The sequence below is a fragment of the Heliangelus exortis genome, chromosome 5 (genome assembly GCF_036169615.1).
Source record: "Heliangelus exortis chromosome 5, bHelExo1.hap1, whole genome shotgun sequence".
Lineage (NCBI taxonomy): Eukaryota > Metazoa > Chordata > Aves > Apodiformes > Trochilidae > Heliangelus > Heliangelus exortis.
In genome coordinates, this window is record NC_092426.1 from 34810769 (window position 1) to 34835136 (window position 24368).

At 41.9% G+C, this 24368-nt stretch overlaps 1 protein-coding gene across 14 annotated transcripts in view; it reads left to right on the top strand.

The window, feature by feature from the left end:
- Window positions 1-14025, top strand: part of PCNX1 (pecanex 1) — a 91666-nt gene extending 77641 nt beyond the window's left edge. For all 14 annotated transcript variants that reach the window (XM_071744525.1, XM_071744528.1, XM_071744530.1 and 11 more), the window contains 4 exons: window positions 1570-1811; window positions 2902-3338; window positions 4744-4884; window positions 8997-14025. In XM_071744525.1, the coding sequence (XP_071600626.1) occupies window positions 1570-1811; window positions 2902-3338; window positions 4744-4884; window positions 8997-9137 (961 nt within the window). In that variant the 3' untranslated portion in view covers window positions 9138-14025. The remainder of the gene's footprint in view (window positions 1-1569; window positions 1812-2901; window positions 3339-4743; window positions 4885-8996) is intronic.
- Window positions 14026-24368: the final 10343 nt, after the last annotated feature.

Below are 24368 nucleotides of genomic sequence, written 5' to 3' on the forward strand. Positions count from 1 at the left end.
ACAAAAATGAATGAGCCGTGACACTTATTTCAGGCACATGGCAACTGGTTTGGCACAGGATTAATCTTCAAGGCATAGAAATAACAGATCACAAATGATGTAAATGGGAGCTCAGAGAAATAGGGCAAAGTCTAGGTGCAAGAACTAGTACACTTCTAATGTCAGACCTGATAACAAGAAACAGTGCAACTTCTGTACTCTTTTCAACTCCCATCACTTTTGCTGCCTATAATACTATCTTTACAGAATTAGGACTTTTTGGTAGGGTGCCTCCAGTGGGAGACACATGCCAATATTAATGTTGTTAGGTTATGGTTGTATATGGTAAGAGATGCTTTAGCTGTTGTTCAGAGTTTCATGATTGATTGTTTGTAAATACCCTGCATGTCAGAGCCAGAACAAGTAACTGGGTATATAATAATACAGTCCTTCTTTTATGTGACCCCCTAAAAGCCCAGCACAAAGTCTTGCTGTGCTGCATAGTCCCTGGCAACTTTTACTGCACTTCTGGTCCCTTTATGACTGTGGCTGCAAAAGCAACAGTGGCAGCTGTGTAAGGCATTCAGAAGTGTGTTGACTCAGTTCTTACCAGCTCCAGGAGCTGGTGCTGTAGTTGGAACAGTCCTGTAGCTATTCTGATGGTCAGATTTGCACACAGACATTTACAGCACATCAAAGCAATGTGCTGCTTCACCCCAGAATATGCCACACTTACCTGCAGTCTGTGGTATTTGTCTTCTGTAGCCATCTGCTTGTCTTGACACATGGATAGAATATCAGGTAAAGTAAGACACAGAACAGTATTTGCATCCAAATGGGGTTCTGGATCCCAGGGGCAAATAAAATTGGGCAGGAAGGCTTGGTGTATTTGAGTGCAACAGAAAGAAGAGAATAATAAAAGGTAGGAATTGGAGGAATGTGCTGTGTTGGTGGCATTAATAAACATCAGAGGGACACAAAAAATGTGGTGAAAAGCCTGTCTGGAGACTACTGGAAAATGTTGGTTAACCTGCTGCCTGAATCTTCAAAATTCAGTTGAGAATTTGTGATTCAAATAATTGCAATACGTACTTCAAACAGTTGAGTACATTATTGAAGGTAACAAGAAGCTAGTCTATTAAAAAGAAAAAAAATCCACAGAAGCCAACAAATACTCTTTTCTGCTCATCTGAATAAGCAAAGATTTTGCAGCATAAGTATACACATATGACTGGTGTGAGAAGTGGTATGTGTTTGACTCAATTGTTACAGAATAGCCAGGATATTCTACCAGCAATTTTGTTTAGAGTTTTATTGCATTTTTGTATTTGAGAAGTGGCTTGATTTTTCTTAAAACATTTTGTCTTAACTATTACTTGAATAGCTGTCATGAAACAAATTACAGTCTGTTAGAAAGCAGTATTTATACTTATAAAGCATATTCTGAGAAAATCAAATCAAGATTTATCTGTTTTTAGAGAACGATGTGGATTGTGCTGAGTAAAACCTTTCACTTCTTATCATAAGGCATTTCTTAGAATCATTATTATGAGGCCTGATGTAATGTATCAATTTGCATTATGTTTTCAGACTGAGGAAAGGTTGTGGAGCTGGCTGCAATAGTGGTGGCAATATTGAAGATTCAGATGCTGGAGGTGGAGCTTCTTGCACAAGTAACAATGCAACTATCAATGAGTCTCAGAGCAGCATGTCACAAGGAGGAGGGAATGCAACTACAGGGCAGGGACCTGGAGCAGTACAGCACCCTCCTGTTGCAGCTCATCCAACAGCTCTTCCTGCAGCTCATCCAGCAGCTCATCCCTCTACACTGGGTAAAGTTAAAATAAAGCAATAATTTTATACAAGTATAAACCTATAGTCAGAACTGGCCTTCCAGCTCTTTGGATCAGGCCTAAGATAAAAGAAAAAAACCAAACAAAAGTGACGAGATCATAGTGTTAATGCTTGCTGGATTCATCTCAAATTATAGTGCTCCCTTACACAGTGCAGAGTTCCAAAACAGAGATATGAGAAATAGGGGTATGCACAATAGGGTTATTGCCAGTTGTGCTGGTGAAATAGATTAAATAATGTCTTATAACACATCTCTGTGGATTGATCTTCTCTGTTGCATTGTCTATAAATGGGAAAACTTTTGTGTTTTTTACTGTCTTTATATTCTTGTTTATATAGTGAAATGGATTCTTTATTTCCACAGTATAGTAGCTGAATCCTATCCAACAATCTAGTTGGTGTGTTGATAACAAAAAAGCTGAGAAAAAGCTTTCCAAACACAGCCTTTACTCAAAAGGAGTATAAATGGGCATGTAGTTGATTGAACTTCTTTTTTTTCAAAAGACTTAAGTAGGTCTAGAAGCTGCACAGAAGTATCTAAAAGTACTTAGTATAGGAAAACCAATGGCATCAATGCTTATAGCCAGCAATTCCTGGTTTTCCCTTTAAGTGCATTAAATTTTTCTAAATTTGCTTTAAAACAGCTCTTGCTCTAACATTTTCTGACTTTGAACATCCAGTCAAAGAATCTTAAGAAAGAATCTTCAGTATTTTGAAACCTGGGCATCTCTACCTGCCTTGATACCTTAAGGACAGGAAGCTTAGATGTTAATATTAAGAAATCTTTAATGCGGGAAGAGCATGACTGAAGTAGTTTCCAAGCTCCTTATCTTGAAGAGGTTGTGAATTGAACACAATGTGAGATTCCAAGCTAAGATGAGTGGAATGCATTCAAATGCTCTGCTATATGAAATGCAGCAGCCATCTTCTGCAGCCCAGCAGTTTCAGAACTCGTCACTTAGACCCAGCAGTTTCGTAGCGAAGCGTGAAAACCGTTTGCACGCCAGAGGTCGGACGTGTGGGGGAGGCTTGGTTAAACTCTCCTGATTCTTTATCTTTTACTTTTAGGCACCAGTCACAGCTCTCACTCTGTGCAGTTGAGCCTTGTCAGACATTCCCCTGCCCGTGCCTCAGTAGCTAGCCATTCATCTTATTGCTACGGCAGTCGTCACTCATCTCTTCGCACATCCACCACCGGCTTCGTGCCTTGCCGGCGCTCTTCCACCAGTCAGATCTCCCTCCGTAACCTCCCTTCATCCATCCAGTCCCGCCTGTCTATGGTGAACCAAATGGAATCTACTGGCCAGACTGGGGTCAGCACACAGCATGGACTGCCCTCTTCTAGCAGCTCCAGCCAAAGCATCCCAGCCTGTAAACAGCACGCCCTCGTGGGCTTTCTAGGGACAGAAGGAGGGAGTAATACAGCTGAAACGCAGTCAGGTGGTAATGCAAGCCCTGCAAATCAAATGCAAGCCAAAAAGGATGACGTTATTTACAGAATCCAGGTGAATAGTCCAGAAGAACAAATTAACCTGTGCTTCTGTGTGCTTTTGTTAGCATTAACTTGCTTTGTTGTTGAATTCACTGCTGTTGAATGCGCACACAGTCTGGAATGTCTCGGTGTACGACTCTTGTGCAGTTACATTTGGAGAACTAATTGAGGAAAAGGTTCTCTCTCTGGACAATCAGCCTTCCTGCATGCTTAGATGTTTCTGTTTACATTCCTTATATGTTTTGCAGCTTTGAGAATGTCAGTTGAACTCAGTTCTGCCTTATGCTTAGTTTGGCTTTATTCATGTAAAGCTGAACAGTTTCATGTACAGGGCAGAAACCAACTAGCTTTTCTCATTCAAACCAAGTAGTTTTTCCACAGAAGTAAGTGTAAAAATACTAATTTTCACTTTCATATGAATTTATCCATTTTCATACGTGTTTATTGTTTGGTTATTGCCACAAGTCTGGCTTTACTGAGCAGCAAAGAGTTACACCATTGACTAATAATTATGGCAGCCTTACTTGTTTTGTGAAAATTCAGAAATGTGTATTGTTGCTCTTCTAGCTTTTATTAGCCTCACATACATAACTGGCAATATATTACTGGGAAAAAACATCAAGAAGTGTGTAATGAAGAGCATCATAACAAATGTGATTTCCTTGCTTGTGTCAGCTAATTTTATAGTAAAACTTAGCTTAGTAAACTGCATCATAATGGGCCAAGCTAACCAATTAATATTGCAGGTCTTTGCTTAGTAGCTTTTGCAGGCCCTTTTATGAAATTGCTTAATTCCTCAGTGTGAAGAGGCTACAGGCAAAGTTGGCATGTGCCCTTGGATAGTGGACATTATGCAGTTCTCTGTCCTTAAAAAGGAAGTTTTCAGGAGCTTTCTCCTGCTGCTCTTGTGGCAAGGCCAATTTAATTCAAAACATGGGGTGGGTTACAATGAACCATGCTAGTAGACAAGTACTTCTTCACCATAACAGTAAATTCTCCAAGACCGTGTTTCTTAAAAAATTCTATAAGAAGTGATGAGCCAGGTCATCACAATTTAACTCTTTCCTGCTACTGGATCATGTGCTGCAAATGCTTATGTTGTACCAGCTCCTCATACCCTGCCATGAGCCAGTGTAATAACTGAGAGAAGGGGTGGGAAGAGGACCAGAGCTGCTGCTTCAGACAGCAGTCAACTGGTATATTGTGAGCTGTGTCTGAAACCACAGCCTGATTTCCAAATTCTGTGCTGCTCAGGCTTTTTCCTAGCCTGGACCTTGAATTTCCAACATTGAAAGTGGTCAGAAGTCAAGTTCTATGTGTTTAAGTCAGTTCTCTGGAAATGTGGGAAAGGTTACAGATTATCTTTTTATCTTAAATTTTGGCTGAACTAACAGTCAAAACTCAATTCCTGCTTATAGTTAATGGATCCCAGTCAAGTACTGGAAGGGATCAACGTGTCAAAAAGGAAAGAGCTGCAGTGGCCAGATGAGGTGATACGGCTAAAAGCTGGAAGAAACAGCTGGAAAGACTGGAGTCCTCAGGAAGGCATGGAAGGCCATGTAAGTTGTGCTTAGAAGGTGACAAGCTGATTTTCCTAAAGGGTAGGGTCCTGATTCTGTGGCAGTCTGCCTAGTTGCCAAGGCCAATGATTCATGTAGTAGGAAGTTGAATCACCAGCTGTCCTGCAAGTCAATGTTTCTGGAAGAGCAGGTCTAGAATCCTAATCTGAAGTAGAGGGATATTTCTGCACCTGTATCCAAAAGATGCACTATGATGGTTTAACTGTTGGCAGCCATCTCTCCTTCCTTGCCTTCTTCCAGCTCTTGTCTTGAACTCTCAGACATTGAGCTCATTCATTCAACCTTAATTTTCCATTCTCTTAATTGTCAATCTTTGAGTCAATGTGGAAGGTAAATTTACCAGTGAGTCTTTAATTGAATGGTATTTTTTTTTTAAATTATCGTCATGAAAATGGAACCAAGTAAGGTTGTCTTAGATATCTCTTCATTATAGAACAGGTACATGATAGGTGTTTCTTTAAGAAGAAAATCTGCTGCAGCTGAAATTTGTGAAAGCATTGGACTTAAAAGTCCATCTCCCTTTTCCCTAGGCATGTCATATTTGTGTTTTATAAAAAATCACTGCATTATTCAAAAATTAATCTCTCCAAAGGTTTTCATCTTTTGATGCTTTTTGGGTTTTACTGAGGCATACACTTTTTAGATCTTTGTGTCTATAAAGATGCTCCAGTTGAGTATTCTTCAAGTGATAAATAGTAAAAGGGGAGTCATTGCTAGTGTATCTGCCTTGGTTCAGCAATGCAACTATTTTCATTTGGAATGTGTGAGTACTGACAGTTTGTAAGAATTTGCTTTGATTTGATTGCTGCTTACCTCAGCTGGAGACATCATTTATAAATTGGATTCAGGGGCTGGATTTTTCTGTGTGAAAGTCCTCATCCATATCACTGTTGCATGTATATGCAAGCTTGAGGTAAGAAATGGGAATATGCTGATAAATCACCATCACATGAAGGAAGGGTTCTGGAAGGAAATTCCTTCTACAAATAATTGTATCATTGTTGACAGTACTTTTTTAAGATACTAGGGTTACCTTGAAGATAACACCTTGGAGAAGAACTCTGCTGTAAACATTTGTTGTTACATTGGGTTTAGACCTTATACTTCCCACAATGTCCTTGTTAGCCATTGCAGATCAAGAATGTTGTAAAGATGGTGCATGTGAAGGGTTGTATTGAAACGTGTCCTGTTTCCTGGTGTCATTGGACAGTTTTTTCCAGGAGTTTGTGTTTTGCAAATGGCAGCATGCTGACGTGTACAGTGATGCTAGAGAAAGAGAAAGATTAAAACAAGAGGATTTAAAGGTCAGAGCAAACTACTGTTCTGCGTGCTTCTCATCTATTTTTGGTGTGGCATACTGGCAGGTGTTTTTAGAAGAGCATCTTTTAACCTAAGAAGAGAGGAGAAAAGCACCAGATTATCCTATGTATGTGATTAGGTGAGGATTTAATCACTTGACACAGGTGCAGCTGCCCATGGTTTAAACATGCTGATGAAGCTATTAGCTCTTAAGACAGTCTTCCCTTCTTGAACCTACAGCCCTGGTCCTTTCTGCAAGCAGGCAGAAATGATTCTTACTGCTGAGCTGCTGGTTATGGAGCAGTCTGCCAGCCCAAGCCATGTGTCAGTGCTCTTGGTCTGAAGTGCAGCACCAGCAAAACACATCCTGGTACTGCCCATGTGCCAGTAATGATGGCCACATTCTGCATGGCATACAGACTTCTCTATTGCATAGCAAGGGAAAAGAAGCACTAGTCAAAAGCAGAAGTGAAGGAAGGAGGATTGGAAGAGAATGGTAAAAGACAGAGAAAATAAGTGAAAACAGACAACCATGTTGTTCTTGATTTGAATGTGGGGATATAGGATAGGGATTCAGGAACTGAATTACAACAAAATTTTAGGAGTTACTGCAATTAGGTTAAGGGAGTATGTTCTGTATCTGGTTTCTTGAACTGTATAAAGTATCAAAACTTTACTGTTGTGATGAGTAGGTTGTGTTAGACCCAGTGTTGATGATGTGACCTGCAGTTAATACTCATGGAAAGTTGGTTTTACAGGTGACATATAAAGGTGAATTTCAGAGTACTGCCTCATCTCAGTTGTTTAAAACTGTATCACTACACAGTAAAAAAGTATTTTATAAATTTGCTTTTTATTTTTATTTCACTAATTGTTGTTTTTCCTGCAGGAAGGATGGAGATTGAGTTTTTGCAAGGGCATGTATTGATAAGACAAGGGAGAATAGTGTTAAGCTGAAAGAGGGTAGGTTGAGAAATTCTTTGCAGGAAGAGTGGTGAGACACCAGCACAAGTTGCCCAAGGAAGTTGTGGCTGCTGCCTCCCTGGAACTGTTCAAGGCCAGGCTGAATGGGGCTTTGAGTGGGAGGTGTCCCTGCCCATGCAGGGGTTTGGAACTAGATTATTTTTAAGGTCCCTTCCAAACCATTTTGTGATTTTACAGAGCATACAATGCAGTATGTATAATATACAATTACATTATAGATAGGAAATGAGATTTAGCAATCCTCTTTGTACTCTAGCTGCTTTTTCCAGGACTTTAAGCTATACTCTGCATTATTGTTCTAGGTGTCTTCATTTAGTTAATTTTTCTACCACCCAATGAGCTTTTTTGCCTTAGAAGGTGAATTGGGAACAAAGTTATGCTCAGCTCATGTAGTGGTCTCAAGTTGTACACTCCCAGCAAGTTCAATCTTTTCCAGTCATGATAGAACAGATAGCAAAACTGAGTGGTTGCAGTGAGTTCTAATCTATGTACAACCTGTGCTTATACACATTATTTTAAGGAGTCACAATATTGGTGCCTCTGGAGTCAAACCTTAGCTATTTGAGATGCACTGGCTTTTAGCTGGACAATAAGGGTGCAGTACTTCATGTAAAACATTTCCAATTCAAGTCTGAGGAGAGAATATTCCTGGCCTTACTCAATACAACAGCATAAAAAGTTTTATTTGGACAGACATGAACAGACAGCTTAAATATTGTGCAGCTGCATCAAAGGGGAACTAAAGATGGTTCCTTGAAGTGCCTTCCCTGTGGATGCAGTGTAGGTCTTGCACAGTGTACAAAGATGAACCTCCTTCACCCAGTGTTAGAGAAATTGGCAGCTGTCAGCAGGGTATAGTGAGGATAAAGGTGGTCTCTTAGCTTTGATCTTGCCAGGTGTAGGTTACATGTGCTTTTCTGTCCTCTTGTATTTTTAGAATTCTTGAGAATTGTACTGTCTTGGGTTTTGTAAAAATTTATTCTTTTTGCTCTTTAACTTACCTTGTCTTGAATTTAGGGTTCTTTTCCCACAGTGGAAAAAAAGATTTAAAATCGTGGTACTGGAGCATCCTTGTGTTTCCTTTGGGGCACACAGGGTGTACCTCTATGGAGGCAGATGAGCAGAGGGTTGGTCAGTCAAGGGCCTGTTTGAGAAGAGAACCTACTGATGGTCAGTGTCAGACAGGATCCTGGGAAGCTGCAGAGCAAAACACCTGATTTCTGTAGATTCAGGGCAGTATGGGGCAGTAGGTTTTGGCACTGCTCCCGAAACCCTTCCCCTTTTTACATTTAAAATGATATTTAAATAATTTACTTCAAAATATCAACCTTAAATTCACAGTGAATAGGGAGCAAAATTAGGGCAAGGGATTTGACTAAGGGGAGACGGGGTTTACACATAACTCCTGGAAAACTACAGTTCCATGCTGTTATTACATGCTGCACATGTAATTTTCAGACTACCTGAGTTAGAGCATCAAAATATCCCAAATCTCTGCGTGTACACTTTTTTCAATTGTTACACATTTTTTGTGGCTCTTGGGTTGTGATTTGGATAAGGGTGTTTGTTTTACTGAAATTCAAACCAAAGGCTGGCTGTGCTCAGGTAAGCTGCAGACCCCCAGCAAGACTTCACTAAGTAGTTTATCTGTGTGTATGCTGTCTCTGAAAAATAGGCAGCTAAGTCAGTGTAGCACTTATTATTGCTACTTTTGTCCTGTGAGGGTCTTGAATTGTCAGCCTTTGATATGGCAGCTCTCCCTTTGGGACTCATATTTTATTATACTTTTTTTTTTTTCCTCCCCTCAGGTGATTCACCGCTGGGTGCCTTGCAGCAGAGATCCAAGTAGTCGGTCCCATATAGATAAAACCATCCTGCTTGTTCAAATTGAAGATAAATATGTTGCTGTTGTTGAAACTGGAGTTCTTGAACTTGGGGCTGAAGTGTAAATCTCTTTGAGACTGAAACTTTTCCTTCTCAAATGGTTCAGAAGAGAGAGGGGTCCAGAAACAGCAAGCTCCCAGGATATGGAACCTCGGTCCAGTTGTAGGAAAGGACTTGAAACACAGATTTGTCTAAGTCCCTTTCCCCAAATAAAAAAGTGTAAGAAATTTTTTTAAGTTGTTAGCTGCTGAAGAAACATTTGCATGAAGGATAGATTTGTTCAGACATATCTTTTTCTTTATAAATTTCTTTTATGCATTGCGTAATGCTTTAAATCAACAAACTTTTCAGTTCTAAGATCAGAGCACCTCATATTTTTCTAATTGTTTTGCCAAAAATTGCCATGTCTTGTCACCAAGCGCGTGGAATTCATCCACCTTATTTTAAAGAAATTGACTACAGACCTTCAGTTTGGTGAAACAGTGTAAAAGTTTCAGGTGTGGCAAGAAGAGACTGAACAGATGTATAGATTCTTATTCCTTATGAGCTAAACATTAATGAGAACTGCACTAATTTTTTTACAGCAATGCACTAAAAACAACCCTGAGATTGCTGAGAACATTTATTTATATATATAAATATAAGTATATAAAATACCGTTATTTAAATTGCCTTTGGGATTAATCCCCTCCCTCTCCATATACTTGTTGATGGTAAGGGCTGTGCCATGGGTTTGATTCTATGTTCTGTATTTCGTACAAGTGCATTTGCTGCATCCTCTTCACAATAAAAGGCAAAATAACAAATATATATAGAGAAACACCTGAGTATCCCTGTACTACATCAGACTCTATTGTGGTGGCAGTGGTGCCTCAAACCTGTACAACGTGTCTAGCTATAAAGTGGACCCCAATATTCTACCTTTTTTCCATCCTACCTTAGCTAGCCATGGCTACTTTGCTTCTTTACACTCAGAGCTCACTTTGTTGTTTCATTGGCTTTTCTCTGGCAGAGACAGCTGAGTTTTGTAGGGGGAGGTGGAGGTCCATGATTACTTCATGGATGCTTGAAGGTTTGTTTAATTCCATCCATTTTAAGAAGAAAAAACCAGCAACAGCAACAACAACCCCCCCCTAAAAAAAAAAAAAAAAGAAAACAAAAACTTCAACTTTTAAAAAGCTTTTCTAGAAGGCACAGCCCTGAACTTGTATCACTTTTACCACCTTGCCTTTTCTTTCCCTTTAGTCTTCATTCTTTTCTATGACTTGAATTTTATTTTCTGTGATTATATATTCTATGTAAGTGTAATTTGAGTATTTATAACTGTGAAGTTGAATTATTCATGTGTTGCATATCCTAGGTTTTATTGTATTTTTTTAAAAGTGTGTATTCAGGGAAACAAGTAACTCAGAACTATCATTGGAGTGTGAGAGGGAAACTGGTTTGGTCTTGACTTGCAGTTCCTATAACTCACTTCTCTTAATCCCTAAGAAAAAAGAAAATGTACCTGTTGTGATTGTTTCCTGTTTCTGACCTGTAATTATATAGGGCTCTGTGGGGAAACTGCACACAGTCCTAGCTTTGGGAGCAGCCATCTTCTTCCCAGTCACCTCTGCTTCTTTCTGTGTAACGTAACCAGAAGAGACTTCTGATATATACCACAGAGGTTATTGTGATTATTTCTCTGGCATCAGAGAAACCTTGTCCATTACGTACCTAATGTAAGAGTGAAATTATATGGAATGAGGAAAGAAAGGAAGAAACAGCTACCTAAGAAATACTGATATTCCAGCTCAAGTCACTGTGTACTGTCTAGCTGTGAAAGGGTAAGTCTGTGTGTCTGGTAGCTGGTCAAATCTAGATACTGGTCCCAGTGAATTATACTGGGGCCTTGCTTACATCATATACAAACTTGTATATGTATATATATGCAAACTTGTACCTGAAGTACTGTGCATCTTACAGTTGCATATTACTATTTGGTTTGTGCATATGCAGTCCCACTTGGTATAAATGCACAGTCTGGACCTGACACCATGGAAATGTTTTTGCTGTTTCACATAGTTTATCATGTGCACACTTTATAGAGTAGTTGAATTCATCTCCTCCATATCTGAAAATGTAGTACAGTAGATGAACCTTGTTCAGCAGTCTGGTAATGTTGCTGTCAGGAAAAAAGAAAATGTGTATGTTTTGAATTTAAAGTGTTTTAGTTAAGGTCTTATTCTGTATAATTTTCTGCAGGTAATTGCAGGGTTTCCTGTATCACTAGGAATATTGCTTTATTTTAGAAGGACGAATTTGTTTTAGGATAGGCCCCCACTTGATCTTAGTTTTACGAGGTGTTTTTTGGTTTTTTTCTTGTACTGAAGCTTTGGGGTTAAAAAAATCACTGAGAAACAAAATAACGTAGGTCTCTAAAAACAAAACAAAAAACAACTTGACAGAAGCAACTTTCACTATGTTAACCCTGGCTATGAACAATCTTTTTCACTTCCTTCAGGGCAAGATAATGACAGTGTCCCTTGCTGGTAATAGACATGAGAGGAGTTAATGACCTGTTAAAAATTCTAGAAAATACCTGACTACCTGGGATTAGATCAGCAAACAGCAGGTAGGCTTTTTTTAAGGGGCAGAGATAATTGATGAATCTATTTCTTTTTTAATTATAAGGCATTTGACCTTCAGGAGAGGGATTTTGTTGGGGGCAGCTAAGGAGTCAATACCTTCTTTCAGATATTCATCAAACACATGTTGTGAAGCCATCTGCATAGTGCTGTGACCTATTCCAGATCTGATTAGCAGAGGCCACCTAGCTGAAATTTCACTCTTCCATAAGGTTTTAGAAAATTTATTTTTTTTTCATTGAAAATTAACTTTTCTGCGTTTTGAACTCTTGAGATTCATATGTGATTGTATTTTGGTTTGTGTAAAGTTTGTGTCTTAGTTTTGTCACTTGCACAGTGGAAACTGTTTTCTTCTAAACTCCCCACAGAATATATCTGTCCATCAAAACCTCTGTTCTAGACAGAGGTAATCTCATCTTCTGTTTTCTTTTCTTTGGCCTTTGTTGTGATGGAAAATAGTTTTCTCTTGTTGTGAGTATTGGAGGGATAGGTGTTTTCAGATTAGTCCTGTCAGTCCAGGTTGAGCTCAGCATAGAGCAGATTTTTTTTTTTTTGCATGGAAGCTTAGAAAGTTTTCATGAAAACCCTTTATAGATGAGTGCTTTAACTCTGTCCACTTACATTGTGTGATATTCTTGTATCATCAGAACATTCTGGTTAAGTCCTGCTGTTTTAGCTTCCAGGTGGATCCCAATCTATTTTTTTTTTCTCTCTGATTTATTTGAAGGTGTTATGTATGTGTACATGCCTAAGGACTTACTGCTCCCTGAAATATTCAGTTACAGAAAAGTGCGTGAAAGCTACTAATTGGGTTACATTCATTGGTAAAAATAGCTGCTACATAGTTTTTTAAAACCTCTTCCCATTTCACCTCCCTGTGAAATCTTTTTTTAATGCTCTGATCAAAAGTAACAAACAAACCCCTAAAATGTCTATGTGGCACCACAGGTGACACCTAGACTTCTGTGCCACTTGCACTGTATGATAGCTCTGATGAATTCTGGGGAGTTCTCTCGTGACTCAGCAGTTGTGAAATGTTTTCAGAGATTGGGGAAGAGCAAGGAGGAAGAATATTATTTTTTTAAGGTAATTCCATATGGGTCAGATGGTCCTACAGCCACTTTGCCTAGGACATTTGGCATGTTTGAGTGGTGATCTCAATTTTCTGGTCAGCTATGTAGTTCATCACCAGGTGTTATCCCATGTTCACAACCCCTTTGGGAACTGAAGACCTCTGAGAAGCCTAGGTGACTGGTGAGGTGAAAGATGAAGACTTTGAGACAGGTCTGCGTGCTTAGCTGTTGGGCAAGTGGCAGTAAAGCTTGGTCTGGACTTGGGTGAGGGGGGAGAAGAGATGCCTTATAGTGGAATTCAACTTGAGATCGTTTCTCTGATAATGCACACAACCCCACATGGCTTAGGAGTGTCGATACAAAGACACAGCTTTAAAGACCTTTCTCAATTACAGAACTCTCCATTCACCAAATGGAGCAGGATAGATTGCATTTCTTACCATTAACAATATTATTCAACTATTATTCAACTTATATTGGATTCGGGGTTATGCCACCACAGGTTTTATGTACTTAATTTTATTAAGGAATTTTATACCTATTATATAGGCAACTATTTTCTTGTCTGGCTTGCTTATGATAATCTAATGCAGTACATTCAGTGAGTGATGCTGGACTCCTTCAGAAACTATACTGGTAATTACTGGTGCCTTAGTAAAAAAGTGGGTACATAACACCTTGGTGGAAAGTACAGCATGTGGCTTGTTTCACCCCAGCATGATGTGCATCTTTCCAAACAGGTGATTAAGATGGCTGCTCCAAAAGATTTCAGGAGTATACATGCATCACTTGGTCACAAGCATCTGAATATGAGCAATTTGTATGACTTCTGGTATGTACAGTTGGAATAGGTAATCCCAGTACACCTCATCCACAACTCTGAAAGGTGGGGATCAAATGGCTGGATATGTTAACTTGCTACACAGACACCCCCAAAAGCTTGATGTTAAGGAGCTGGCTAGGAGATGGAGGGAGAGGGGAGTAGAGCTTAAATGTGAGAGGATGGCTTTGGTTTTTAATGGACAATGAAAATATATATTGCCTCTACCAGCAAACTGATACCTTGCCAGGGATAGGGATATATGTACCTGCGTGTCTGTGAGTGTGTATGTCTGCGTGTGTTATTGGAAACAGCCTGTAAATATTGTAGCTGTTTAAAATGGAAAAGGCAGAGAGTTTTTTGCAACATGTTGCAGCAAAAAGGACAGTATTGACAGTGGAGAAACACTGAGAAATAAAAAAACCTTTTTTCACTTGTTGTCATTTATTGCACTATTACATTCTCTCAACATGTCATTCTTGCAAATTCCCAGGAACCACTATTTTAAGTTTACTCAAATCACCCTTAAATGAAGGATTCTCTTAATTTAAATTTCTTATGTAGCTGTAGCAATAGAGAAGAAAACCTCAGCTATGCCAGTTTTACTGCCAGCATTATACCTGGTTTTATGCTTTTAAATAAGCGGAGTGCCATGTGCTTTCATTTAGAATGTTTTTCTCTTTCTTGAAGCATTTTCTGTATTTACTATGTATTTCCCTTCTCTCTGCATCTTTCAAAGCCCAGAAAAGTATTTTACTGCCTTTATGCTCAGTGATTTTCTGTTCTTTATACTTCCCCAGTAATATTTTACGTAGCATGGCTTAATCAGTGATTTCTAACTTTTGTTTTCCTTGATCTGAGTGCCAAATGCAGCATTGTGTAAAGTCCTGATGAACACTGTGCTTGCCTGAAGTAGGTGATGCTAATTTAAAAATATTCAGCTGCCGTCTGTACACTTGTATTTTTCACGAAAATACAGAAAGTTAGAACATGATCTTGTCCCTCTACATTAGGAGTGAATTTTTCAAATTTAAAAAAAAAAAAAAAAGGCGAATCTATTTGTTGGGCAGCTCTAGGTGTTTCAAAACAAAGGTTGGCTAGATTTTTAGAGGGGTTATTTGTTTTTTAGACCAAAATATCATCCTCCACCTCCTGCAACTTGCTTCTGTTTGCCTGTAATAGACAACATGACTTGACCAACAGCTCCTTCAGGCCTTAAGTTATGATTGAAACAGGAGAGTACAAATACATCAAATGTTCTCAAGGAAAAACAAGTCATTTTTATTAAAAGACAAGTGAGTATCACTGAAAAGTTCAAAAGATTGGTAATGAGATGGGCTTGTAAAAAGTAGATGAGGTTCCAACTTTATTTTTTAGGTGATACTCCTGAAAAGGAACATGACCAGTGCTTCCTTTCCACAGAAAATCCTAGCACAATTTCAGGGTGGCAAAGGAGAAGATTTATGCTGTAGCCTGCTGTTCCTTGCTGCTGCCAGCATCCAAAGGTAAAAGTTGGGCAACTGGAAGTTACAGTTAAGTGGTTGGAGTCTATTTACAAGGTTGGATTTGCCTTAGACCAGTTTATGTGCTTAAATACTGTGTATCCATCTAATCTGGAACTGAGAACAGGATTTCTGCTTCAAAAATACACACCTGTTTGTAGTGCTTACCACATGGCTTCCATGTAGCACCAAAGATTATTCTGTAGTGTATTTTTACTCAGCCTTTGGCCAAAAAATAATTCTTGTGGAAAAAATGGAGCCAGTGATTAAGCAGATGCTTCCAGCAGGGCATTACCGTGCTTGCTTTGGAGTGCATCTCTCAAGAGAGTTTTCTCTTTTGGTTGGATCAGCTTAAATGGATTTTGACTCCTCAAGAAGTGCTTTGGGTTTTGTTGTTTTCTCCACTGGTTCAGGGCCCCTTGTCTGCTGCAGCACAGACAGCACATGGAGGAGCTGTTGGTAGAAATTCATTTTACTCAAGAAATGAAGTAGCAAAGTTAATAGGCTTGTGCAAGAGGGCAAGAGGTCTTTTTTTTTTTTTTTTCTTTGCAGACACAAGAGGAAGCCACAAATTATGCTGTGACTGTAAAGAAGGGAAAGGCTATTTTTTAATCAAAAAAGTGTGAAGGTGTGTGTGTCAGAGGAGTCTGGGGTAGTGTAGCAGAGCAGCAGCTCTCAAGTGCTGGGGGTTTAGGTTTGTTAAGGAAAGAAGTCTGTGGGATGAGGTAGGATGGTGAAACTCTAAGGTGATGTTTAGGAGGGGGGAAAAAATTAAAAAAAAGAAAAGAAAGAAGTGATCTTTGATTCCTAGAGTGTTAAAGAGAAAAATGGTCATCCTTGGAAGGGGTCTCAGGCCCTGGGGGGTGCCTGGGATCTATCTTAGCACCACAGCATCATTTTGTTTGGAAAAGACCATTGGGTAATCAAGTCCCACTGTTGTCCACCCCAGAACCAAACCCCTCCTTGGTAAGTCTACACCTCTCCTAAATACCTACAGGGGTGGTGACCCCATCCAATGCCTGGCAACCCTTGGGCTGAAGACAACTTTCCTCATTTCCCATCTCACACCCCCACCCCCTCTCCTAGGGCACAACTTGAGGCCATTTTTTCTCGTCCTATCACATGTTAAGTGGGAGAAGGGATTACCACCCTCACCCCCACCACCTCCCTACATCCTCCTTTCAGGTAGTGGCAGTGCCTCCCTTGGGTTTCCCTTTTCTCCGGGGCAGAACCACCCCGGTTCTTAGGGCCGCTCCCCGGACCCGCCTGCTCTGCTGGAGGCCGCCACCGGCCGGTAGGTGGCGCAGCAGTAGCACGCCTCGCGCCCGGCCGCGCGGCCCTCGGGTCTGTGAGGGAAAAGAGCGGGAAGGGGTGAAGGTTCGGGACGGCCTCTTCGGTACCGCCAACCCCAGCGCTACCACACTTCTGCTGGAGTGGCCTCGGCGAAACACAATGCCCTTGATTGCAGCGATAAGTGTTTGTTTGTTTGTCTGTGTTTTGTTTTTTTCACTGATGCCGTTTTAATCTCCAGCCTCGGAAAGCACCCAGATGTTTCTCCTCAACTAAGCGAAGCAAAGCAGGGAAGGCCAGCGGAGTGTTCACACGCCATAGGTTAGCACCGAGCTGCCCCCTAAATCCGGCGCAAAGCGGCCTCCCCAGCCCAGACCCGGGGGGGAGAGAGGGAGGTTCCGGGGGAGCTGTGGTAGAAAACCCCTGCGAGAAAGAAAATTACTACCTTCATCTTTCTGGAAGCTGGAAAAGATACAGTGGGCAGTTCCAATATAATTTCTCGGTCTCTTTCCAGTAATTCCCTTGTGTTCAATCAACCAGACATGAATTCCTCAAAAGTGGAAATTAATTTTTAATTCACTTCCGATTTTGCAAACACTGGTCTTGGAAACTACTAAAAGGATCGTATTAGGCCACTTTCTTCACTGCAATGCTTTGTATACCTTAGGGTGTATTATTATTCTCAGGCAAAATTGCTGAGTACACCTTGGTTTAAGAACAGTATTCCTGCTCCTCTGCAATGCTAGGAATGAAATGGCTGCTGTGTCCACATGCAGTTCTTGGGCATGCACAGCAGCTGCTCAAAATGTAGGCAGATGAGAAGCTGGGTAGCCCTTGCTGCTTGTTTGGACCCTTCATCCTTTCCACTGACATAGCAAATTTCAGAGGATGAATCGGAGTGGCAAACCATGAACCTGCATGGAGTTCACCAGCTCCCTGTCTTTCCTGTGGAATGAAGTCCTTGGGACCTGCATCCTTGTGAACCTCTCCTGCAAGCCTACCTGCTCCATCCTGTGCAGCTGCCAGAAAATACAGGCAAGAGATTGTCACTGGTAAGTCTACTCTGTAGAAAACAACTTTTTACTTTGTTGGCTGAGCATGTTTTACGTGTCCCGTCAGTGGCAGCCAGGGCTGGAGAAGCTGTAGCCATGATCCCCAACAGCAGGAACTACTCCAGCCCTCCTCCTTTGACCTCATGGGCACACCAAGGGTTTGTAGCACAGGGGCTCCCCCTCCCTTGCACTGGAACTGCTGTGGTACATTAACTTTTTAGTTAACATTAACTTTTGAGTAGTCAGCCATTGGTGTTCCCTGGCAGCTGCTGAGAGAGGAAGCCAACACCATTTGCAACATCTGGTTGCCACCACAATTCCGAGCTCATCCTGCTGTGGGTTACAAAGTGGCAGCTATCTCTGGAGGAGAGCAATGACAAACCACAGCTTCCCCTCCTCTCCTAGTTCCTGTTGTTTGCTGTTAATGGAGTGGTTTATTCCATCAGATGTGTACGGTGTTCATCTACAGGGAGACTGGAGCTGCACAGACGTTAGCCCAGTGGAGTTGGCCATTATGGACTACCCAGCCCCTTCCAGGCTCTGTGCTCAGCCACAGCAGACCCCAGCTGCTTGTGTTTCTTGCCTCCTCAGGATTTTTTCTGTGAATAGCTAGAAAATAATATAATAGTAATATAATAACCTGCTTACTGCATCCTGGTTTTAATGTTCTTTGCTTACCTTTGCCTTGGGCTTGGAAACTTCTGGGCTTTTGCTTTCTGCAGCAGTTTTGTTTTCTGTCACTGAATCTTTGAGAATGATCCCTGAAAATTACTCCTGGCTGTGGCTTTATGGGGCTGCTTTATGTATGTCTCACCTGATTTTAAAAATAATTGTATTTGAAAAAATGCCTCATCCTTCAAGGCAGGTTAGTTTGTTGCTGTTGGGGAAGTATATCCCCTGCAACATCTCTGTTGGGGGAGGCTTAGGTTAGATATTAGAAAGAAATTCTTTACAGAGAGGGTGATCAGGCATTGGAATGGGCTGCCTAGGGAGGTGGTGGGTTCTCCATCCCCAAAGGTTTTTTTGAGAAGAAACTGAATGTGGCACTCAGTGCCATGGTCTGGGAACCATGGTGGTAGTGGATCAAGGATTGGACTTGATGATCTCAGAGGTCCTTTCCAACCTGGGTGATTCTGTGATTTTCTGATCTGGTTGTTTCCAGTGTTATTATTTTAACACTTAAGCTTATTTGCTTAACAGAAATGGTCAGTCTTGGCAAAAGAAAAGCCTCCCCTTGGGCTGCATGCAGCCTGGCTCTTGGCAGTGGTTCACACCCCAGGTTGCTGTTGTGTGTGGAAACCTGGGGTTCAGCTTTGACTGGGGGAAGTTTTTTTTCCTGAAGCCAGAAATTCATCCTTGCTGTCACACCAGCACGACCATGCTCCCCTGGCTCTGCTCCCTTTGGGAATGAATTTCTTGGCATGAGGTGGGTTATAAGGAAGGAGGGAAAGTCCAGGACCAGTCTTCTGCTCTAGGTAGGTAATAGGGTAATAGGTAACAAGGTAATAGGGTTAGGATGAGGTTGGACTTGATGATCTTGAAGGTCTTTTCCAGCCTGACCAATTCTGTACCTGGATAAGGGTCCCCTGGCTGTACAGGGCTGCTCACTGCCATCCAGGGAGCCTGAATGTGCCCTGGAGCTGTAGCCACACTCCTTTCATCTCTGTCAATGCATCCTGCTGGTACTGATTTCAAGTTAAAAAAGGAATCAGACCCAAGCACTAATCCAGTATTTGAATGGGGCCTACAGGAAAGCTGGGGAGGGACTTTGTAAAAAGGTCTCTAGTGATAGAACAAGGAGTAGTGGTTTATTTGGTTAGACATTAGGACAAAATTACTTTTGTGTGAGGGTGGTGAGAGACTGGAACAAGTTGCCCAGGGAGATTGTGGATGCCTGATCCCTGGAAATGTTAAAGGCCAGGATGGATGGGCCTTTGAGCAACCTGGTCTAGTGGAAGGTGTTCCCTCCACTAGGAGGGTTGGATGATCTTTAAGGTTCCTTCCAATCTAAGCCATTCTATGATTCTGTGGTTCTATAATGTTATGGCTCTCTATTTCTGACACAGTTGATTTGCACACTGGGAAACACATTCTTTAAAGGGGAAGGGCAGTGGTGCTGGACTTTGTCTCAGGCACAAAACACCATATAAAGATGAATAAATGTCATAGCAGGGGGAAGGGGTGCTTTTCCTTCTCCTGTACCAAGCCCAAAACCATGTGCTCTGTCTTCCTTATGGCCAAGGAGTTGTCAGCAGTAGGAGACAGGAGGGATGGAGAGGAGCAGCCCCTTTCCTCTTTTACCTCTGGTCACTTCCACTCCTCAAGGGCTCCCCCAGGCTCACTGTCACCCCTTACCCTTCCTCATCCCCCACTGTGAGCAAACACCACAGCCTTGGCACAGCCACACCTGGAAAACTGTACAGGGGCCACTCTCCAGCTGCCAGCTCAAGGTTGAGAGGCATGGCTTGATTTACCACTAAGTTATTCTCCATTTTGTTAAATATTTAGCAGTGACTGTTGTAGAGATTAGTGGTGAATGATAGGAAAAAAAGCCCAAACCACACAGATGACTTTTTCAGTCGGGTTTGGTGTACCAGTACTCTTACACCCACGTTTCTCTCCCAACAGGAGCCAAATTGCACAGCTTTATGTAACCAGCTATATAAAGAATGCCTTGAAGGAAGGTGAAAACACTGCCCACTCCTCACCTCCAGCCCTCCCCTGGGTGTGTGGGTGTCTCACTGTCCTACTTCCTCCCCCAAGAAGGCACCAGCAACCCCATTGCATCCCCTGAAAGATGCCCCAGTGCCAGTGACCTGCTCGATGTGCACTCAAACACCCAAGGCATGTGGGTCCCCCATCTGCCCCCAGGGAAGCTGCTTCTAGCTCTGGTGTGTCACTGCCCAAGGTGTTCTTATGGTCTGCAGTGGGGATATGGTGGAAGAGGATGGGGAGTTTACAGGCATCATGCAACACATCAACTGGGCAGTGTTCAGGCCTTTGTTTTCCTGGTTGCAAAAGGCATTTGGAAAGGGTGAGCAACACTTCAGCCTTGTGGCTTCTCAGGATAGTGCAGGAGCAACCCCTAGTTTACTAAAGAGATTCTAGGACACATCACATACAAATATACATATATATATTCATATGATTCTTAAATGAAGGCTGCCTTACAGAGCCGTGTCCTGGGATGTCTGCAGCAAAGCAAGCATCGCATGAGGGTTTAGGCAGAAAGTGTGTGGGTCGTGTGAGCTGGAAGCTCAGAGAAAATTGTAGCTGTAGCTCAGCAGTCCTGCCCCAGCCCAGCTCAGGGATTTCCTACCAGGTGCTGACATCTGTGAGATAACAGCATTTTCATTTTCATCCTGCAAACGATTTCTAAACAATGCCTGGGGACAAGCATGGCTTTATGGCTCTCTCTCATTCATAAACATGCAGACACCTTTCCTAACTCTTCTCTAAATGTTTTCCTTGCTGGTTTTAAATGGTGCCTGGGAGGATGTGAAGGGTGGCAGTGAGGGAACTATGCCTCCATTGTGCACGTAATTACAAAACAGTAATGTAAAATACATAATTGCTTGAGCAAGAACTGCTTAAAATATGAAATCTGACTCAGATGGCAGCTGCTGTACCAGGGGCCAAGGATGTTGTGGGAGAAGGTGTCTGTGCAGAGGTTAAAGTCAAGCTGCAAGGCATGGGGTCCTTGGCTGGAGTCAAAATTCTGCTGCTGTGGCAACTTTTGGATCATTTCAATTCTTTCCACCCCCATTTTCATACCTTCTCATAGGTGAAAACAGCTTTATTCATCTCATGGGAGAGAAGTGTTGTGGGAAGCAATTTCTGTGTATGTCATGCTATAAAGGTTTCTGCAATACTGATGTAGATGTGAGCTTCAGATTTTCTTAATCTGGGGGGAAGGAGGCAAGGTTTCTGAATCAACTCACTCCACACAGAGCTGAGCCAGCTGAGAAATCAGCCCAGCTCTCAGTGCCCACAGCCCCAGTGCTTGGGGGCACTGAAGTCCAACTCATGGACTGCCTCAAGGGAGACATAGCCCCCCCCTAACCTCCATCCTTTTTTTTTTTAACCCAGTTGTAGCCCCCCCTTCCCCTGCAACAGCCATTGTGACAGCTCTGAGTGGGGGCTGGGAGAGAAGCCTTTGGAGTGACAAAAATATGCAATGCAGCAGTGTAAGTCCCATTGGCTGTGACAGAGGTGGAGGCTGGAAAAGGGTTTTCTGGGAGAAATACCTGCCCAGGGGATAGAGATGTGCTTAGGCTGGTTCCACCATGGGAGTAGTGTCAGGAATTTGTGGCCCTGGACCTTTTTCCCTTTATCACTGCTTCCTGTGTCTCCCTTCATCTGCCTATGTAGCCATCAGCTACATTTAGTGCACAGATCTGATCTTTTGTTTGTACATCTCCTTAGAAAATATGGCCTTTGAGAGTTTATCAGGTAATAGGATTCTTTTAAGGCATTGGTGGCTGTTCAGATTTCCTGAGCATGGTTATAATGTTGTTTAGATCATTTTTCTTCAAATGTGAAAGCACTGGTAATGCAGGCTGTGCTGGTAATGCAGACTGAAGCCAGTTCATTTCAATATGTATGAGATTTCTTTCTGTGCAACACAAGAACCTTCCCAAAGTCAGACACAAAATGAGTCACTACTCCTTTATAAGCACACAGTCCCCTCCACTGCCATTAGCTCACTGCCATCTCCTCATTATGCCACTTGCACAGAAATGACTCTATGTATGTGTCTTTCTCTCTCCCTGCCCCTGGCTTTCCACAGTAATTGACATTCTTCTCTGTTCCCACAAGTATGGGGAGGTCTACAGGAAATGATATTGCTAATTAAGCTATGGGAGAGAGTACAAAAGCCCTAAATACACCATCTCTGTTAAAAGCCAGTGACATCTATTGTTGCAGTTGGAAGCCAAGTGCAGCTGGGAAGGTAGAGAGAAACTTTGGGGAGCAGGCAGAGCACTCTTGAGATTCTGTGACCACTGCCTCCAGACTCAAGTCAGTGTTGCTGCAGCAAGAGATCAGGATCACAAACACCACCACCATCCCTCAGTTATCTGACTTGGTAAAATACAAACTTCATCAAATTACAGTTGCTACCTGTAAGATTTTTACAGTTATCTGACTTGGTAAAATACAAACTTCATCAAATTACAGGTGATATCTCTAAGATTTTTATCTCATGTCATGCCTGAAGTAGCTTTCACCCAGCACCTACGGGTCCTCCCCAGCCTGCTGGGTCCTGTTCATGTCACTGGACCACTCATCAGCTGAACCATTCCCCCTGAACACCCACCTTGTGCCTGATGCTCTCATGCCACTGCATGCCTGCACCAGTCTGTACTTCCTGTCAGCACCCAAGTTCCTGCCTGTACAACCCTGGATTGCAAGCAGAGGTGTTGAAAACACTTTCTGTTGTTTTGTACCGAGGCCAAGTGGCTGAAGAGAGCAGCCCTCATCAGGTTTGCCTTCTCCTTCTGCCATCTACAGACTGCACCCAGGCTGAGAGTTTTTCTTTTTGACCAGAACAATCAAAACTTTTTCCTTTTTGATGGAATGTAAGATTTTCACATTCATCACACGCAAAAGATTTAAGAAAAATACAAGTTATTCAGAGAGACACAATAAACCTTGAGGCTCAGCAATGCTGTGTATGCAGAAAAATAAATCATTTCTAGGTCATGGAAATGGGTTAATTCAGCACTTACAGAAGCTGAAGTCTGGTCCTCAAAAGTACTTCTAAAATGTTGCTGGCCACTACAGGTGCATGAATTCAAAGTTTCAATCCTCAAGACTTGTCCAGAAATGCTGAGATGACAAACATGAAGCCTTTCTGGCCCATTAACCAGAGCTGCATGAAATGCCAGCTAAATGGTCCAAGCAGCATGAAAGCAATTAGCTAAAAGACCTGACTGTTTCCTTCAACAGAGGGGGCCACAGCAATGCACTCTCAGATAACTTTGTGCAAAACTGGGCATTACTTCAGTTTGAGACATCATTCTGTGGGATACAGGTTCTTGATCATTAAAAAAAAAAAAAAAAAAAAAAAAAGGAAAGAAAAATAGGAAGTCTTATTCTAAAAGCTACATATAAAAGGACATAGTTTCTGATGGAAGCACTCAGAATTGAGGCATTTACAGAAATAAAGCTGTGCTTTCCTCCTTAACTTCATCATTCTGTGCCTTCTTGTTACAATGCTGCTTCATTACTTAATTATGTCTCTGCCATATACAGTTCTTGCCTGACATGCTGGATGTTGTTCAGGGAATGAATCAGAGTATTGGACAGGTGTCCTGCAGGAAAATAAGGCTGTAATCAGCTCCTGCTGTTATTTGTGTGTGCTGGAATGCCAGATCAAGATGTTTCAAGCAGATTTCATCTCAGCTCTTAAGCACTGAAGGGGAATTTGCACCTTACATCTGATCTGATCTAACCTGCTCCCAGTTTCTGGTCCTCTGGAATTAGGGAGCAGAGCCAGCTCAGAGGGCTGCCAGGGCTGTTGTCAACACAGAGAGGGGGAAATGGGACATTTCTTTTCTTGGCAGCAAGCTGCTAGATCAGAGCAAGCCATAAATAATACCAACCACCCTCTCTAAGTAAGGTCTTTATCCAACAGGCACATTGCCCCAGGAAAACTGTTTGGTGTTCTTAATTAGCTGCCCAAGCTACAACACACAAACTCTCTTCTGTACAAGACAAAGTCCCTGGAAAATGAACTTCCCAGCTTACCACATGCCATGCTGGGTGAGAGATGAGTTTGCCCACAGTATTTCTGTGTGCAGCAGGATAAACACACATCAGCTACTGATGAAGAACAGACAAACCTGGTCACCCCCACCCTCACCAGGGAATGGACAGCTACAGAAGGCCCTCAAAACCCAAACCTTTGGAGGAAAGTCTGTGGCTGTGTT